The sequence below is a fragment of the Castanea sativa genome, chromosome 5 (assembly GCF_040712315.1).
Source record: "Castanea sativa cultivar Marrone di Chiusa Pesio chromosome 5, ASM4071231v1".
NCBI lineage: Eukaryota > Viridiplantae > Streptophyta > Magnoliopsida > Fagales > Fagaceae > Castanea > Castanea sativa.
In genome coordinates, this window is record NC_134017.1 from 11,023,473 (window position 1) to 11,044,063 (window position 20,591).

At 33.6% G+C, this 20,591-nt stretch overlaps 1 protein-coding gene and 1 long non-coding RNA gene across 2 annotated transcripts; one reads left to right on the forward strand and one right to left on the reverse strand.

Annotated features, from left to right (window-relative positions):
• Positions 1–7,532: 7,532 nt before the first annotated feature.
• Positions 7,533–8,921, reverse strand: LOC142634717 (uncharacterized). Its single transcript, XM_075808988.1, has 2 exons — positions 8,851–8,921; positions 7,533–8,484 (listed from the first exon to the last, which is right to left on the reverse strand). Exons 1-2 carry the CDS (start codon positions 8,919–8,921, stop codon positions 7,533–7,535), a joined length of 1,023 nt encoding a protein of 340 aa, XP_075665103.1.
• A 7,910-nt stretch (positions 8,922–16,831) lies between these two features.
• Positions 16,832–19,698, forward strand: LOC142634134 (uncharacterized). The gene is made up of 3 exons (XR_012844052.1): positions 16,832–17,073; positions 17,799–17,883; positions 19,517–19,698. It is a non-coding gene; the product is annotated as an uncharacterized LOC142634134 (long non-coding RNA).
• The last annotated feature ends 893 nt before the right edge of the window (positions 19,699–20,591 follow it).

The window sequence follows — 20,591 nt, forward strand, 5'->3', positions numbered from 1 at the left end:
TATATGGGCCATGTGTAAAATTTATTTTATTATATATAGTATCATTAACAATTAGAAAAATTAGTTACAATTACACTATATTTCATGAGGGGGGCAGACAATGTAAATTGATAAGAATTATATGATTATTTCATTGAATTAATAATTATTTAATTACCAATAGCCTTGTGGCCTAAGGATTGCCTCCTCCAGTGTGGGTTAAATTCCGGGGGTTTGAATCTGTCCACCTTAAGCTTAGCAAAAAATAATTGTTATATAATTATCAGTTATGAATAAAGGTATTCCCAAGTATTTTGTTCCTTGCTAAAGCATTTTGAGACCACAATGGTTTTTTATGTCTAAGGAGAATTCACACCCTTGGAAGCAAACACCACTTGCAGTACTCATCTAAGCAGTTCACCAAATTCTGAATTTTATTCATTTTGGCACTACAAAAAAGCATTTACATCATCAACAAAAAATAATTTCATTACAGCTGGTGCATTGGCAGCAACCTTCACACCTTTTATCGCATTTGAATAGCTTCTCTGTTGATGAGCCTTGCTAGCACCTCACTCCCAATAATGAATAGATATGGTGACAATAGATCTCCCTGCCTCAAACTACTAGATGGATTGAAGCTAACATCGTGGCTTCCATTCAACAATAGAGTTTAACTTACTGTAGATATACATTGAAACACTAGCTGTTGGAAATGCTGGCTAAACCCAAAGGCACCCAAAATAGCTAGAAGGTAGTTCCATTCCATTTTATCGTATGCCTTTTGGAAATCTAGTTTCAACCCCACACATCCTTTTTTTTCTTCTTCTTTGTGCTAAAGCTGTGAACTATTATCGAATTCTCTGTAATACATCTACCAGGAACAAAGGCTACTTGCAGGAAGGGTTTACAAAAAGCTTATTTCTGGTCCCATAGATATCCCAGGACCAAATAAATGATCAAATAAAAGACTCGTTTGTTTATCATTCTAAGTGACAGACCACAATCAATATGCATTATTGTGATGTGGGAAAAGAAACATAAACATAACCATTACAAAATGTGGGAGAAAAAGTCTCACACAGAATGTAATTCTTGCGAAATTTTTTTGCTGACCAGCTAATGCTCTACTACTTGATATGTAAAATCATATACTAGTAATCTATGGCTTTGTCCACGTCTATGATGAGCAATATGTTGAATAGCCTAAACACATTGTAATCCCATTGTAATCCCTAAACAACATTGTAATCCCATTTACAACAATATGTTGAATAGCCTATATGCATTTCTCAGCTTCCAAATGTGGTACACCATAGCACCAAATCTAAGCTTACAAGTTGTAACCTTTAAACTCCTCCCTTTCTGATTGTTTCTGTTGGCATATGCAGCAGAAGTTTTATTGATAAAGTGCAATGGATTACAAGGTTTTTTTGTGATGCAGAGCTGTTGCTCCTGCACAATGCTAGACAGATTTTTTTCTGATCTGCATAAAACAGTACAATAACACTAATTTATACTTAGAAGAGTCTTCTAAACTTCTAGAAACAAATAATTGACCCTTAGTAACACTAACAGTTTATCACCCTGGAATACTAATAGCCACCATCTAGAAATTTCTTTATTAAATTTACAAATTAATTTCTAATACCCCTCTTAATTTGTAATCTTTAAGTGCTTCTTGAACCACTCAATTTTGTCAAATGTAACTGCTTTGGTGAGAACATCTGCTGGCTGATCATTTGTACTGATGAATTCCAGTTGGATTTCTCCTTCACTAACCAAGTCTCGAATAAAATGGTGCCTAAGCTCAATGTGCTTTGTCCTTGCATGGAAAATAGGAGTCTTAGTCATTGTAATGGCTGACATATTGTCACAGCAAATAACAGTAGGTTCTTCAATAATATAGACGCTTCACATGATAACGAGAAGTTTACCATGAAGTCAAGGATTTCAATGAACTGATGGCATAGTTATGGTATTTGATAATAATGATATCCCAAAGGCTAGAGTAGTAAATTATGGTAACTAATGATGGCATAGTTATGATATTTGATTATAATGACATCCCAAATCTAATGGCATAGTTATCAAATTAACTATATAAGACATTTAAGATTTTGTAAAAAGCAAATCTGATAAGACTCTAACAGATTCAATGGAGGGAGGAATGGATTAAGAATTGAAGAAAAGGAAGACAAGAAAGAGAGAAAAGAATAGAGAGGCAAACAATGTGACTTATTATCTGAATGCCCTTTACAATGTCCTCACTTTCCATATAAGCACTACACCCCTAACTAACTAACTAACTGCTTTGACACCCTGGCCTAACCAACTAACAGCCCACAATAGCAGTCCAGCTCAGCTGCACTAATTACCGCCTAACTGAGCAACACACCCACGCACCCTTGTGCAGGCACACACGCACCCACTTGCAAGCACACACGCACAACCTTGCACACACACACGCACACCCCTTGCACAACATACACCCTTACACAATTACATACATTTGTACATTGTACACCCCAAGCCTATCAACAATACAATACCAAGCCTATCAAAATCTTTATAATAAATTATGGTAATCTTCAAGTAAGCTAGAGAATCTTGAAGATTGGAGAAATATATAAGAGCAAGAATACGAAGAGAAAAAAGAAGGAGAAGCAAAAATAGACTGTAGTTAGATTAAATAATTAATCGCGGTTAGAGTAATAGAATCTGAATCCTAACAATGCTAAACAAACTACAACGGTCATTAACGACCATAAGAGACTTTTGAACCCAGCCTGAGAAATTCTCAACCCAAGAAGTTTAAAAGTTAGATCGAAAAAACCCTCAAATCTGATTTAATTTTAGCCATGCACATTTCTACAAATATTTGGTGTGAAAATAGAGCTATAACTTAAAAATAAATATTATTTTAAAAAAGCTACTTTCTCTTAGTGTGAAAAACCCTCTATCAAAAATTTATTAGGGTGTTAAAACACTCAAATCAAATGAGCTACCAAAAACTAAATGGACGCCTATTTTGGTTGGTTGGGGAGTGCAGTGGTACTATGCTAGCGGAAACTAAATGGATTTTGTTTGGTTGGTGAGTAGTAAACAAACATTCAATTTTGTCGGTTGTAATCATTCATGGTACTAACTAATTACAACAAATTGAAGGTTTTCCAACGTTTGGAATAATATGGTTCTCGTCTTTAAAGCTTCAACTGAAGGTTGCTAAGGCTCTTACATGGACCCTTTTACCTATTGGATTGTTTAAGCTTTTTGAATTATATTGTATAGTTCGTTGACATAATGTTATGTTTCATTTATTTTGATAGAAACTACAAATATAGACTTTTACACATAGATTTCTTATAGAAATATCACGATTGGAGTTTAACCTGAGTATTAATTTTGACTTTGAATTTTTGATTCCAACAATCAACACCTTGTACATTAGGTTTGTAACAAATGAAAACATTTGATAGTGTTTTTTGTTAGGCTTTAATTGAAAATACTAATAACAAGTTGGCCCGATTTCTATTTTGTTCTTGTATAATCTAATTTCTTTAAGATCTCAACATATGGGATTTGATGCAGACATTTTACTGATAGGTTTGATTTTCTAGATTGGTTAAATTGCTGGAGGATATCATAGATGGCAGCCGAATACTGATCTTCATGAATACCAAGGAAGGATGTGATCAGGTCACCCAGCAGCTTTGCATGGATGGTTGGCAAGCTCTTTCAATTAATGGAGATAAAAGTCAAGCAGAAAGGGATTGGGTCCTCTCAGAGTTTAAAGTTGGCAGGAGTCCTATTATGACTACAACAGATGTTGCAGCTTGTGGTTTGGGAATGGAGATAAAACTTTAATGCTTGTTCAAAGGCTTGATAGAAGTTCATTTTTAGTACAGGAAATTTTTTTGGTAAACAATAACTAATAGCACTCATCATCATCAATATCAACTCATTTTGGAAAGAAATCATTATCTAGATATTCTTGTTGTCACTATTTTAAGTCTTCTTTTAATTTTATTAGGTTTATAGAGAACTTTTTTAGTATTGATCATGCTTATCATTGATTAAACAGATGCGAGCCTTTCACTCAGCTCTTTGCTGCATATGTTGGAGATCCACCTTTATTTCCTATTTGCACTCATATGTTATATTTTCTATTCTGATGCTGCTACTTGGTCATTTTGAAAAATTCATGTTTTTTAGTTATTGCTTTGCTATATTTAGTGGTTTCTAATCGTCTCTTGAACATCTTTTTTTTTTTTATCTAAGTTGTTGTTATTTGTCATGTGGATTCTGCTTGCATGTCTGTTGAGCCACTTGTTTTTTTTTTTTCTTTTTTTTTCTTTTTTTTTTCTTTTTTTTTTCTTTTTTTGGTGAAAAAGGTAGGATACTTAGATTAGATGTTGATTAATCTGTTACAACAAAATCCAGCCGCATCAGAGGCTAGCAAATTGACCACCACAGGCGGCGGTACAACAAAAATAGCAAAAGAAGAAACTACACTTGAACCCAACCTAGCTAAAGCATCAGCACACTGATTAGCTTCCCGGTACACGTGTTGTATCCGTCTATTAGGAATTTCTCTGTAAAGGCTCCTGCAATCAGACAATAGAGGCTCCATTAACAGATTTGGAGTATCACTATTAATCATTTGTACTACACTTAATGCATCTAGTTCAACAATCAGATTGTTAAGTCTCAGTTCCTTAGCAATGATTAAACCATCTCTAAGCGCCCATAATTCAGCAATAAAACTGTTAGTAGTTCCCAAGGCACGACTGTAGCCTTTAATCCAGTGGCCTGAGTGGTCCCAAATCACCCTTCCTCCACCTGCTCTGCCCGAATTTCCTAATGCAGACCCATCTGAGTTTAATTTAGCCCAACCACTAGGAGGTTTCTGCCAAGAGACAGGAATACAGGTCTTGGAAAGGGGGACTTTGGTCTTTATACCGATGGAGAAAAATTCAGCACTGCTTTGGATGCAATTCCTTTCAAGGTTCTTATTGGCTCTCCCTGTTCTAAACACAAACTCATTCCTGTGGATCCATATCTGCCAAATGCTCATGATGAAAACTATCCTCCACGGAATACCCAAAAACTTTGAACAAATATCAGACTTGCAATTCACTTGCAACCACTCTGCTAGTGGTTTGTTAAAGGAGTCCACAAGGCAGAGGGGAAACTCCAGTTTCTGCCAAAGCTGAGAAGCTGATATGCAACCCCGAAGCAAATGCTCTATGGATTCATTACCAACATTACAAATGGGGCATGCAGGGCTGAGGTTTAAACCCCTTGAACCCAAGACTTCACAGGTGGGAATGCTGTTATTTAGACACAACCAAAGAAAGAATTGGATTTTGGGAGGGCCATCCAATTTCCACACCCACGACACATTGTCAGTCCTCGGGTTCAAAGGATTTGAATCTCTAGCTAGGAGGTAGGCAGACTTAACAGAGAAACTACCATCCTTAGAGAAAGCCCAAGCAAGAGAATCCTTAGTGCTTGGAATATTTGAGAAAGGAGTAGCTTTAATAGTTTCAATGAGGTCACTAGGAAACTCAAAAGATAGATTATGCAGATTCCAACCAAGAGAGTTACTATGACATTGTTGAACTGTCTGCACTTCTTCATCTCTTGCAAGTGGTCCTTGGATGAGACTTCTAAGGGGACCCGTGGGAAGCCAAAAATCTTGCCACATGTTTACATCCTCACCATTACCAATGATCCATTTAAGGCCTCTCACATACACAGGACCACCAACTTTGCAAGCTGCCCAGATTTTTGAGCAAGGCCTAATTCTACCCTTCTCAGTCAGCCTATTGGAGGTTAAATATTTCTTCGATAACATTTGTGCCCAAGGGGAATCAGCTTCATTTGCAACCCTTCAACACAGCTTTGCAAGGAGAGCTTGGTTCCTATACCTCATTTGGAACAAACCCAATCCTCCCCAGTCTTTAGGCATAGTGACAGTGTGCCAATTAACCAAGTGAAGATTCCTTTTTTTCCTCAGTTGACCCCCAAAGGAAGTTCCTAATTAGCTTATCCACTGCGTTGCACACTTTAATAGACAAAGCATGACACTGCATATAATAGTCAGCTATGGGAGAAGCAGCTGACTTAACAAGCACTAGTTTTCCTGCCTTGGACAGCAACTTGGACTGCCAACCAGCCAGCCTATTCTGGATTTTTTCAATCACAAAATTGAAGGCATCACCATTCCTTCCTTGATGTAGGAGAGGGAATCCCAAGTACCTCCCTAAGTTTTGGGTTGCCAACATTCCAAGCTTTCTACAAATAGCATTTTTCTTCCTACCAGCCACATTGGGAGAAAAAAAAATCCATGATTTATTGAGGTTAATTTTTTGACCAGCCATGTTACAAAAATTGTCCAACACCTCCACAGTTGCAGCACAGTTCTTTGAATTTGCCTTTGAAAACAACATTAGATCATCAGCATAGAAAATATGAGAGAAACTTGGACCATTTCTGGATGCCTTGATCTTATCCCATCTTTTTTCCTCACAAAGATCAGAAATATGAGCTCCCAAGAACTCCATACACAACAAAAACAGGTAAGGGGAGATGGGATCCCCTTGCCTAATTCCTCTAGATGGATGGAAGGAGTCCAACTTATTGCCATTAAACAAAATAGCTATTGATGTAGTAGATACACAACTCATTATCAGGTTAACGATATTTGAAGGGAAACCAAAATGCTCCAAAACCATTTTAATGAAACTTCACTCCAATCTGTCATACGCCTTTTCGAGGTCTATTTTTACCACCATGAACCCCTCCCTCCCTCTTCTATTTTTAAGGGAATGTATAAGTTCCTGAGCAATAATGACATTGTCAGAGCCTCTCCTACCAGCTAGGAAGGCAGATTGCAGGGGAGAGATCAGAGAAGGGAGAAGGGGTTTTAATCTGAGGATCAGAATCTTAGTTATAATCTTATAGATGGTGGTACAAAGACTAATGGGTCTATAGTGACTCACCAACTCAGGGCCAATCTGCTTTGGTATAAGGGCTATTAAAGTTTGATTAAGATATTCTGGAATTTTCTGGGTTGTAAAGATTTCCTTCACTTCCCTTCTGACAGAATCTCCCACCAAGAGCCAGAACCTTTGGTAGAAACCAGCATGAAGCCCATCAAAACCAGGTGCTTTAAAAGGTTTCATGGACTTAAGGGCATCCCATATCTCGGCATCAGAAGGGGGTTGGGCTAGAGCAAAGGTTTCATCCTCAGCCAGGGGCACACACCAATCAGCTTCCCAATCTGGGTTTAGAGGGCTAAAAACTTGTTCAGATTGATACAATTTGTGATAAAATTCAACAAAAATCCTCTTCACCTCCCCCACATCATGAACCCACTCCCCATGCACATTTTGAATGCAAGTAATCCTGTTTTTACTCCTTCTCACCATGGTTGAGAGATGAAAGAAAGAAGTGTTACGCTCACCATTAATAATCCAATTTGTCTTGGCCTTCATTGCCCATAGCTCCTCCTCAAGCTGTAGGATATTGTTATACTCATCAGAAAGCTAATTTTGCAAGTTGAGAAGGAAGTTGCAAGATCTGTTGGCCAAAGCTTTCTGAATTCCCCCCAATCTCGCCATAATTCTTTTCTTCTTAGCAAAAACATTTCCAAAGACTTCCCTATTCCAGATTTTTGCTTTATTCACAAAATCAGATGTGGCATCAGCCAGTCTAACCCCTTGTCCCTCCCAAGCATCTCTTACAATGTTCGGAAAATCACTGTGGCTGAGCCATATTGACTGAAATCTGAAAGGCCTATTTTGACGCTCACTCTCAACAGGCTTCAAATTAAGTAACAAGGGGCAATGATTAGAATTTACTCTAGCCAGATGTGTGACATTAGCTTCAACAAAAAAGGCCTTCCAAGCTGGATTGGCCCAACATATGTCCAACCTACATTGAATCAAATCATCTAAACCCCGTTTGTTGGTCCAAGTAAACTTTGGGCTAGAAAACCCAAGGTCTATCATGTGGCAAGTGTCCATACATTCTTGAATTGCTCTGACTCTCCTCTGGCTAATAGAATTTCCACCAGATTTTTCCTCCTCGGTTAAAACTTCATTAAAGTCGCCCATAAGGGCCCAAGGAAGATCATGAATATCAGCCAACATTTTAAGGTTTTCCCAGAGAATGCATCTTTCTTCGAATCTAGGACTAGCATAAATAGCACTAATAAGCCAGCTAAAGTTTTGAGATCTTACCCGGACAATAGCATGAATTTCTTGCTCTGTGGACGCCAGCTCCTCCACTTGCACCAAATCTGAACGCCACAAAAGCCAGATTCCACCAGCAAAGCCAATAGTGTCAGTGACCACCGCACCATCAAAAGGAAGTGTCTCAATAATTTCATCAGCTCTCACTCCACTCAGCCTTGTTTCTGTAATAACCATGACAATGGGATTGTGCCAGTCAACCAAATCCATCACTGTTTTCCTAAAAAGAGGTTTTATAGCACCTCTGCAATTCCAGATTAACACATTCATAATAGGAAATGGGTGTGTAGCGGCATCAAAATGGGACAGAGAGGAGCTATCCTCTGTGTCCCTCCACCTCCATGCTTCCATCAACTCCCTCTTTGCACACACTTGTTTTCATGTCTATGGATATTGCCCTTGAACACTTATTTTCAGCTACAACAACACTTGTGCATGCAGAAATGTATTAAGGACTTAAGGTCATAGGTTCTCTGATCTAAATAAGATTCTGATGTGAGAGGTTATTATCCTACTTCATTTCTTATGACTTGTGATGTGCTTTGGTTTTGGGGCAGATGTGAAGGACGTGAATTATGTGATCAGTTATGACTTCCAGGAGTATATTCACCGCATTGGTTGAACTGGAAGGGTTGGGGCAAAAGGAACTGCATTAACTTTCTTCACAGCTGGAAACACCATATTTGCTAAGGAACTCATCTGCATACTTGAAGAAGCTGGATAGAAGGTTAGTCCTGAATTAGTTGCAGTGGGGCATGGTGCACCTCCTCCCCCTTAGATTAGTTTTGACTAGTTTGAATACTCTTAGGTGGTGTTTATATGCATGAGTGTGTGTACTTGGTTACTGAAATCAATTGTTTCAGTGAATATCAATCAATTAGGTCATGGGGGTTTTTGAGATTGTGGGATTGGTTATGGTGGTGGTCGCACGCTGTATTTTGTGGGAAACATTACATGTATGATTAGAAAATAGGAGTTAAAATGTATTTTCTTCTTTCAACTTTAATTTATGTTGATTTTTTGTTCAATTACGTAGAGGACTAACTATAGTTAGTGGTGGACTATGTAAGATAAAACATTTGTTTATATCATAAAGGTTTTGAGGAAGATGATAAACAATTGTATTTTCATTTTGCTTTGCCCTAAAGTAGTGAAAGTATGTGCAAAATGTTCTTGTCCTCAATTAAATTGGCCAAAATAGAAATTTTTGTGGCTGCTTTTGTCCTTATTTAGTGGGGATAAATACATATTTCTAGTTTTATATGTAGATGACATTTTACTTGCAATTAGTGATTTGAGTTTGCTAAATGAGAGAAAATAGTCTCTCTCAATATTCTAAGATGAAGTTTTTTGGACAACCTTTTTGTGTCATTAGCATTGCCATTTCTAAGATAGATCACAAAGAAAGTTAGGATTGTCTCAAAAGGCCTACATTGAAAGGCTATTATTCATGGGTCTCATTGCACTTTTTGGTACTATTCATGAGCCTCATTGTACTATTTTAGCTAACTAATAGCTTTATTTACAGTACTTTCAGCAAAAACTTTTCAATTTCAACTAATAAGCTATTCCCAAATTGACTCAAATTATAAATATAAAGATGGTTTTATCCGTGGGTGAGATATGAAGGGGTACTCAAATGGCTAATAAGTAGTCTATTCATGAAGAATTAATGGCTCATAAAATACTCACAGAGGGAGTACCATACATTGTAATACATGGAAGTACTTGTTAAGAGTATTATGATTCATGTATTGGATTGTTTATTTGAGTGAGAGCATTTCACAACAAGATGGCATAGGTAATATCTTTATATTAGTATGACTATCACTCATCAAGTTATTTAAATGTCATGTGGGCCAAATGGGAGAATGTAAGATTATCTCTATTAGGAGGCTTATGGTCCGCATAAAATTATCTCTAATTGATTAATTATAATATACATAGATTTATTTTAGAGTGATAGATAAAGACCCATCTTTTTGGAGTGCATTTGTTAACATCACTTAAAATGTCACTTAGTGAATAGATGTTATTTAGTCAATAAACACTTTAAAGTAACTCTCAATTAAACTTTTTGATGGTAACTTTTCGATGGAAGGAATATATATTAAAGAGAACAAACATTAAATTGGAAGAGTCCCTAGTATAGCCTTCAGAAGTCTGTGTTTTCTATCAAAGAGTTTTTAAGGCATTGGCCATAGACTAGAAAAATTCATTCACAAATCATTCTTTTGCAATGTGATTTTCTGTACAAATCATTTGAACAACATGACTAGAGGTATTTTATTTTTCTTCGACTGCTATAGATTTCTTACATCCAATTGATGCTTACAGTCATTGTGTTGGGAGGTGTTGGTCATTCTAATCTTTTTGTTATTTGCTTTAATTGTGGGTAATTATGCAAGATGGGTTTTGATTTTGTGTGATTTTGTAAATTAATTTGAGTGGAATTAATTATGTACCATCTTCCAAGAGAGGATTAGATTTAGCTTCTCATCTCTTCATTTTCAATCTTAATTTTATGTAAAATGTATTAGTAGAATTTTCAACGACTGTCAATCTTTTCAACTAAAAATTCTATACTTTGACTCAGTCATTGAAATGCTTTTTTGAATTCGCCATCATAATGGTTGTGTTCGGCATAGTAGTGAGCTGGGTAATTAGAGTTATGGATTCAAAAATTTATTATTTTGTAATTATAAATTAACTAATTATGTTTTGTTACTTCTATCTTCTTAAAGTAAAAAGAGGAGTAATTTCACTCGATTTTTTTTTTTTGAAAAATTTCAATTAATATTATTAAGTTATAGTTCGGCATAGTGGTCTTTCATAAACAGCACAGTTAAAACTATTTCAAGAGCAGCAACACCCACAGAAACCCAACGAGTTTTCTTCACCATCAGCAATGGAGACTCAGTCTTCAGCTCAGCCACCACCAAAAGAGTCATTTGCTCGGCGTTACAAGTTTCTCTGGCCTATGTTTTTGGCTGTCAACCTTGCTGTTGGAGCCTTGGAGGTCGCATTCTTTTTCTTATTCCTCAGCTTTGTAATTCAGTATTTATCTTAATTTCCTATATGTTTATCTATGCGGGTGTTTATTAGTATACAAAGTGATTAAATTTATAGAATGATGCAATAGGTTTTGAGAGATTTCAGCTTAAAAGAAAGGTTTCGAGTTTACAATTTTCTATTTTATACCGTTTGTAAAATCCAAGACACACCTAAAATTTTTTATTTAATATATATTACTTATAATATATCTTAAATGTCTCTAAATTTACTCATGTATCAATCAAACCAATTAGTCAATACACGGGGTTGCAAATTTATCTTGGTTTTTCTTTTTATTATTCCAATGAATGTTCCATTTCTTTTTGTGGTCACAATATTCTAATTTGATTGGCTAACAAAAATCGATTGCATTATCTTGAAAATTCCAATATGTATTTAAAGAAACACAGAATAAATTTATATAATATTTGATTGCATGATAGATTAGGCCCCAAAATCTAATAGTTTTTTTTTTTTTTCACATGTTAAATTCAATATTTAGGGAAATATTTTTATATTTATAGATGTGAAAGGATTTTAATCTTTGGCGCTTGATCCATTATGATTGTTTTTTATCATCATGCCACACTAATTGGTTTTCAATATAATCGGAAGTCGAATCTTTAGCATCCTCTCTGTTATAATTCTTTTTTATTATCAGGTTAAGATCTTAATTGCTTTTTGGCAAGTTGCCAAAATTTGAATCTTAGATCTCTTTATCCAATACAAAAAGCTTTACATGTTAAGCTAAACGAAGAAACTTTTTTTTTTTTTTTGAGACATTAAAAATACAATCATTATCAAAATTGTTAATTTCTTACCATCATGATTCATGGCTACGATAATTTTCATATAAGTCATCAGACTGATACGAGTAATTCCCCTACAACACGTCAGATAAAATTCGAGCCATTCAGCTAATTTTGTCAGTCAATTCCGCGTGTTTGGAGTAGCAGGACAATAATATAAGTCTTCTATTTCTGTTCTTTTCCTCTTTTTCTTTTTCTTCTTAATTTGTCCCACTATCCACGCACATGATCTTCATTTTTCTCCTCTGTGTTCTATCATCTATGTCAAATGGTTGGTTGGTATGTAAATGTATCATTGTATGATCTTTCAATTTCCTTCTCTCCCTTCACGTCCACATGAATTTTATTTTAAGTGTTAGATACATTGTTGATTAGGGCCACATTAGTTGGCCAATCTATTATTGGCCAAGATTCTCAATATATATATATATATATATATATATATATATATATATATATATATATATATATATATATATATATACACATACACACATTAGAGACAGAGAGTAACTGTTATCGAAATATTTCATTTTTCATTCCGTTAATCGTATTAAAATGAGGTTGGGTATGGAATTCACAATATGGTTAATAAAACACTGTAAATTTTCATAATATTAACACTTAACAATTAATATCACTTATATCTTCCTCTCAAAAAAAAATATCACTTATATCAATAACAAATATATATATATGGATCAAGTCGTGACAGAACCCAAAAGAAATGCCATCCCCATCACCCTGTTCAATATTGGTCAAATTACTTTCGTCATTATCAAGAATAATACCTGCATCATCACTCTTTTCCAAATTTCAATAATAGCTAGTTAAACAAAAGGTGTAACAGGAATTTGACTGAACCTATTAAAACAGAAAAGGATAAGGCTGTGTTTGTTTCCGAAAAAAATATTTTCTAACCACCATAAAATGTTTTCAGGTGATAATAATTTTTGAAAAAAAAAATTATTTTCAAGTATTTAGTTGTGTTCGTGAAAATATTAGGAAAAATAACTTTCTTTACACATACCTTCAATATTTTTCTCTCTACGTTTATTTTTACAAAACGAAATAAAATAAAGGAAAATATATACATAATTCTTTATAGTTTTCCCATAAAACACAAAAACTCTATGAAGTTTTGATTATAATTTATAACGTAACACTTAAACCTATATAGATATATATATTAGTGGCAGAGTTAGGATTTTAACTCAAGGGGCAAGATTAAATGACACCTTGATACTCATTATTATGATCATGTTTCTTTATAAGCTTAATTAACTACATGTATGTGTGTGTGTGTCTATATATATTTCATATAATTCAAATAAAGAAAACAAAAATAATCAAATTATAGTAAATAATAATAATAAAAAATAATCTAAATACATAATGTTGAAATTAAAATAAATTGAGAAAATAAATTAATGTAGGAGTGTTAGGAATATAATAATATACCTATAAAGTTGTACGTATTAATGTTTTAGCGCCTTGAATTCTTTTTAAAAAATTTGTAGAATTAAGCATTCGTTTCTTTATTTGTTTAAGTAGTTAAAATTAAGATTTATAGAAAGAGTATGAAACTGTGAAAAATTAGAAAAAAATATGAGTTGTGTCAAGGACACAATAAAAATTCACAACAATTTCACAACATTCCTCAAATTAGCACATCATCTCATACATGTGGGTCATTAAAAAAATTTAAATCATATATTGTGGTTGACATCCTAAACGAAAAGAACACAAAGTAGATTTTTTAATGCTCTATACACAAAAAGAAGGTGACTTCAATTTTTTCATCATTGACATTTTTTGTCTAAAAAAACGAGTCTGTAGTTTGTAGTTTGTACTATATATATACTATGACCCTGTGAGAAGTAAATAAATTCTATAATAGTGAATTTAACTATTTAAGTAGCCCTCTACGAAAAGACTGAAAACTAGTATGATGATTGTTTTTGTCCTCTTAAAGTAACATGCTTTCTGATATGTGTAGGGAGCAATTTAGTCTTCTAACATCAAACTCTAGTATTATTCTGTGGATGTGTGTTGTGAAAGGATTCTCACGACACTCTCATGAGTTTCCATCTCAGTCGTCCAAGTCAGTCTTTCATTCATATTTGTGAAATGATGCTTTCCCTTAATGCAGGGGAAGTTGGTCACAGCAAGTAGTCCTCTCTAATGCATGACCAAGTCTCCTTCTCCCAAATACACGGCTAGAATAGTCCTTTTTCCTGATGCAGTCAATCCTTCCCTCAAATACACGGCCAGTAAGTCAAGAAAACAATTGAAAGAGAAGCAAACATCATCACCTATTAGTTTTCAAGAGCCTCTTCACTAGTGAATCATACGAGAGAAAATAAAAACAAAAACACAAAAATATCCAACAATCAAGTGTTCGAAAAGCTTTGAACACCTATATTAGCTCAAAAATAAAAAAGTATTCAATAGAAATAGTGCCTTTGCGACTATCACTTGTAAAGTTTTAAATTTGGTTCAAGCGTCTCTTTTTATAAATTGAAATAGAGTATTTTCATACCAAAAATGGTTTGGTTAGCTAAGTAGTAAAGTTTCACAATTGATAGTGTTATATATATATATATATATATATATATATATATATATATATATATATATATATATATATATATATATATATACTGCACCAAAATGGAGGTGAGTGTAACTGGTGTTCATAATGGTCTTTCCAAGCTTGTTGAATCTAATAATATCCCTAAGTTTGAGATGAAGTTTTTTGCTTTCTGGTTCTGTGATAGAGGACATAGTAATCTTATTGAGCCCACAACCTCTCCATGATTGACTTAAACTTTTAGGTCAAGTGGTGTACTTATGATAGTCATCATAATTTTTTTTTTAAATGGATAGTTACAACGGGGAGGAGATTTCAACCATAGATGTCTTGAAAACACCAAAAAGTGCTAACCCATCTTATTTGAACTAATTAGTATTTATCAATACTGAAAATACTCTTGCTAGTAATAATTGACCTACTATGTCAATAAAATATCAAGCTTGTTTGTGTGTGTGTGTGTGTGTGTATAAGAATATGCCAACACTGCACACCTTTGGTGTAATGGTTACTCCATAAGTACAAGTACTTGTGAGATGCTTGTGGGGTGTGGGTGGGGTAAAGGTCGAAGTTCAAGTCTCTAGGAAGAAGCTTTATACACATATTCAAATAATAATAATAATAATAATAATAATAATAATAATAATAATAATAATATGCTGATGTAGTTTATAGGAGCTCTTTTTAGGAAGCAAAATTTTTTTACAACCATTTTAAATTTGTCTACCATCTCACATATGGGTCATTAAAAAAATTTTAATTGCAGATTGTGGTGAACAGGGGTAGGCTAATTTGAAATGTTGTGAAACTGTAGTAATTTTTTATTGGCTCCCTAACTTTATTAACCCCATAATTCTTGAGGTGTTTGAATGAAAATGTTTCCAAAATGTTGCTGATAAAGAGAGAGACTCGTGAAAATGACCACCCCATTCTTTTTAACATATTCCACAAATTTTGCTTTCAATTTCTTTCCATGTTAAACATGGAAAAGTAAGCAATAGTAGGGACAGTTAAGTCAAATCCTATTTCTACTCACTTCAGTTTCGCTGAAAGTGAAATGATTCTTCCCTCTAATGCACGGCCAGTTAGAAAAATGATGATATACATTGGAGTGTCAAGTAATGACTAATTTATAAGGACCGATCAAATATTTCCTCGAACCCATTTGATAAGCAAAGTTCATCCCACACCCAACTATCTGCCAAATGAAATAAGCATTAATCTATCACCACAAAAAGACAGCTATTAAAGAATGAAAGGTAATTGCATGTTCAAGATTTAGCGCTGCTACGTTGTCAATATGATCATCGCTGCCTTTGCCATCCATTTCCTTGTCACTTCATGTTCATGGTCAAAGTTTGAATTGGTCCTCAAAATGCCAATCGAGTATTCATCATGATAGGCTCACCAAGATTGAAATAGCTAAGTAGTTCAAAGTTGGAAGCAACAGCAAAAAGAAAAGAGAAGGGTTGTATCTCTTTGTCCATTCATTCAGTCGGGTTGGTTTATTCGGGCTGATATTTTATCAACAAGAAATCCAATTGGGCCAGCTTTATCAGGTAAATCACTTTTGTGGCCGCAGCTATATTCGTGGAAATGCTTTTAATTACAGGATTTTTTTTAAAATAAAATAAAATAACTTAATTGTAGTCAAGAATCTTGTAATAAAATTTGTGCCACTTTATGATTCAAACGATAACCTTAATTAGAGTTTAAACTAACTTGTAACCCCATGCATATGTATGAGTACACTTAAAAATATACAATAAGATGCATAATATAATTTTTATATATATAATTTAAATAATATTAATAGTCATTTTTATATTTTATTAACTTTTTAAAAAAAAAAATTGTAAGAATATTATCTATATCTATATCTATATATATATAATAGACAAAGCTGAGAGAAAGTTAGTTCCTATATTTAAGGGCGTGTTGACAAATAGGATAACTGCCTATTTAAAATTGAGACACGTATATAGTTTTTAAAAAGTTACAATGCTTGACTTTTAAATTCAGACACTTTAGTAAAAGAATACACTTTAAAAACTGACCCGTATGTGACCTTAAGTTAAAAGACCCGTTCGGTGCAACGTTTCGGGAGAGTCTTATAAAACCCAACCCGCTTATTAAAAAAAAAAAAAGGATAAAAGCCCAAAACAGACATACGCTACAGAAAGAAATAGAGGGAGGCGATGAGTATACGGAGAAAGAAGCAGAGAAAGAGAGAGGCGACGAAATCAAAAAGTTTCAAAAAATGATTTTGTAGGCCCAAAACCTTGGCAAAATGGTAAACAGAGAAGGCACGGAGTGGGGACTGGGGAGAGACAAAATTCTGCCACCATCAGAGAGACAGGACGTGTACCCATAACCGGTAAAGTTATTGTTTTTGTTTTCCTTTTCGTTCTCAAATTTGGGAATTGAATTGAATTTAATTAGGTTTGAATTTCTTGATTAGATTGGTTTAGATTTAGATTTACATATACGATACACAAAACCTATCTTTTTTTTTCATTGTTAAAATTTATGGATTAATTTTTATCTAGATTTGGTTATTTTGGTCGGATTGATGTCAATTTAAGTGTTTGGATTAAATTTGATTTTGATGAAGGAATCTGGGCAAGAACGCTTTAGTTTGGGGTATTCAAGTTAAATTAGGGATTGGGTTTTTATAGTTTTTTCAATAAAAAGAAAACTAACTGCTTGAAAAAACAAACCTACGATACAGAGATAGAGAAGGAGAAAAAAAAAAAAACTTACGACACAGATATAGACCACCGTCCGTTCCCTCACCGGACTTAGACAACCAAAACCACAAGCACATAGAGAAAGAAAATCTGCCACCATCAAATTGTTGGAACCACCACTGGCACATTTTTCTCTTCTTTTTTTTTGTTTTTTGTTTTTTTCAAATTTGGGTACGCAATGTTACTTTTTATTGAGTTTTTTTGTTGTATAAGTTTAGATTTGATTTTGGCTTTCATTTGTTATTGACATTGTTTTGGGTTTTTGAGTTCATGAAATTTTCATTGGGATCAAATAAGTATAGAATTGAATATTACACTGATATTTCTTTTTTCTTTTTCAATCTTATTTTAGGTTTTTTTGTCGGAACCACATACACGCAGAGATATAGTTTGGAAGGTACAAAGAGAGAGGTTGCACACCCATTACTCCCTAATCGGTAAAGTTATTGCTTTTTTCTTTTTTTTTTTTCGTTTTCAAATTTGGGGATTGAATATGATTTAGGTTTGAATTTCTTGATTGGATTGATTTAGATTTGGCTATTCTGCCATGTAGAAAAAATACCCGCTTAAAAAAAACACGTGTAAAACAAATTTGAAACGCCACACTCAAAGAAAATCGATGCATCTATTCGAACCAAAAGAAAAACGATGTATCTGTTGTTGTTTCTGTGATGTATGTCCACAGGCTGTATTTCTACTGCTGCATATTCTGTTTTCTGCAGAACAGGTTCAGGATTTTCTGCATAATCTGTGCTTACAGGGGAGTTGAGTGTAATTTCTGTTGCTATTTCTATGATGTATGTCCATGGGTTGTATTTTTGCTGCTGCATACTCTGCATACTCTGTTTTCTGCAGAACAAGTTCAGGATTTTCTGCATAATTTGTGCTTACAGGGGGGTTGAGAGTAATATCCATTGTTGTTTCTTTGATGTATGTCCATGGGCTGTATTTCTGTTGCTGCATATTTTGTCTTCTACAGAACAGGTTCAGGATTTTCTGCATAATCTGTGCTTACAGGTGGTAATTGTAATATCTGTTGTTGTTTCTGTTTTTGTATTGTATGTCCATGGGCTGTATTTATTTTTTTGCATATTTTGTTTTCTACAGAATAGGTTTTTGTTCCCCTATATTTATGCTTACATGGTTGTTATGTGTTTGTACATGTATTTCCCTTTTATCAAATATTTACTTTAAAGCATATGTATCCAATTACAAAATAATATGGGTATTTTTTGTTCCTTGATTTTGAGCTCCACTAGGGTATTATTTTATTTTATTTTTATGAGTGCCTCTTCTTGCATGTATGGCAGTAGGGAATGATTTTGTAATGAGTCTCCTATCATTTGTCCTCTACATCATACAAACATGTCCGTGTCAATTATCTAAAATCATATTTTACAAGTGATACAAATTCTATTTTCATGTTTTTTAAGGAGGTCATAATTGGATATATTTGTAATTAAAGGAATAAAGTAAACATACTGAAATGATGACCAATTAGAGACGCAGGGAGAAGAGTGGCATTCTAAAATATTGCAAAAATCATTCTCAACTTACATCCTTATTGGTATAGTTTTTTACTCAAATCTATAACCTTGCCTCTAAAAGGCTTCTATTCTTCCTACTAAAATTGATTGATTTTTTTTTTTTAACGATTAATATACATCACAACTAAAAGCAAAATACAACTATTCCGTTATGCTTTGATTGCATCACATGGTAGAAATTCAATAAACAAAACATAAAGCAAAAACTCTAGAAAATACAAGCTGACCTCTCAAATTAGTTGGATTGAACTAAGGGTGTCTATGAAGCAAATCCCTACTCTTTTCACTTGGTAACACAATATGAATATTATATTGTTTGTGGCCAAAATGAGACCTTGATATTTAATATTTTTTGGATACTATAGATGAAATTTTAAGAGTTCATTCTTATTTGTGAATGTTCAGAAAGTAAGACGACTTTAGAATCCAAATGGATCTCCATAGACTTATGGGGGATAAACTTGGTAATAGATGTGTTATCTCATATAAATTGTGTATTCATTTATTTATGTTTTGTATATAGGTGAATATTATGATGAGGAGGTTGCTGGTAGAGCGTATGATCTTGCTAACTTAAATAGACAATCTATATCAGTAGTTAAATGAATAACATATTCAGTTTTATACAAGGTTGAGATTTCTCAATTATATTAAAAAAATTGTAATATTCAGTTTGATTTTTATACATGGTTGAGATTTCTCACAGTTAAACTAGCCTTCATTTGGGTTCTATTCAATATTTTGTTGCTTTAATACAATTGGTAGGCTTCACCCATGGTTTCTTACATTTTTATATTTTTAAATTATAAACATTGTCTGCATTTTCCTTTGGTGTAGTAGGTATTGTCATAAAAAAAAAGGTGAAATTGATAATTTGGTATAAATTAGTGGCACTACATTTTTGGAATCACTCTTATAGTGAGAATGTGATTTTTTTTTTTGGGCTAAGTGAATTCTGTGAGACTATTTACTACTGTAGTTGATGTAATTCATAGGCTATTACTATAGGATTTGAATTTCATGATATTTTAATTATTAATTATTGTTAGTTGAAGACATTGGTACTGCTTCTAGCAACAAGAAAGACAACTATTATCTCTCTTAGACCACCCTGAATTTATTTTGGTCTATTTCAAATTTTGTTGAATGAGCAAGAAAGTTCAAGATTACATTTCATTTTCTCTATCTAAGAGACTAAGACTCCTTGAATTTAGGTTTCTTTCTTGCAATTTTTAAATTTTTTTTTTTTTTTTTTTTTTGTATTATCTAATTATGAAAATTTTAAATTTTCACCTATGGTTTTTCTTTTGTAATAAATAAAAGGATCCCGCACATTATGCGGGTTATAAGCTAGTTAGGTATAAAATGTAAATTGTCTATTTTACCAGATCTATTTTTAAATAAAATAAAATAACTTAATTGTTGTCAAGAATGTTGTAATAAAATTTGTGCCTCTTTATGATTCAAACGGCCTTTTCCATCCATTTCCTTGTCACTTCATGTTCATGGTCACAGTTTGAAATTTAAGTGTTGATTGATTAGGGCCACATTAGTTGGCTAATATATTATTGGCCAACATATTTGGCTGAGACATAGAT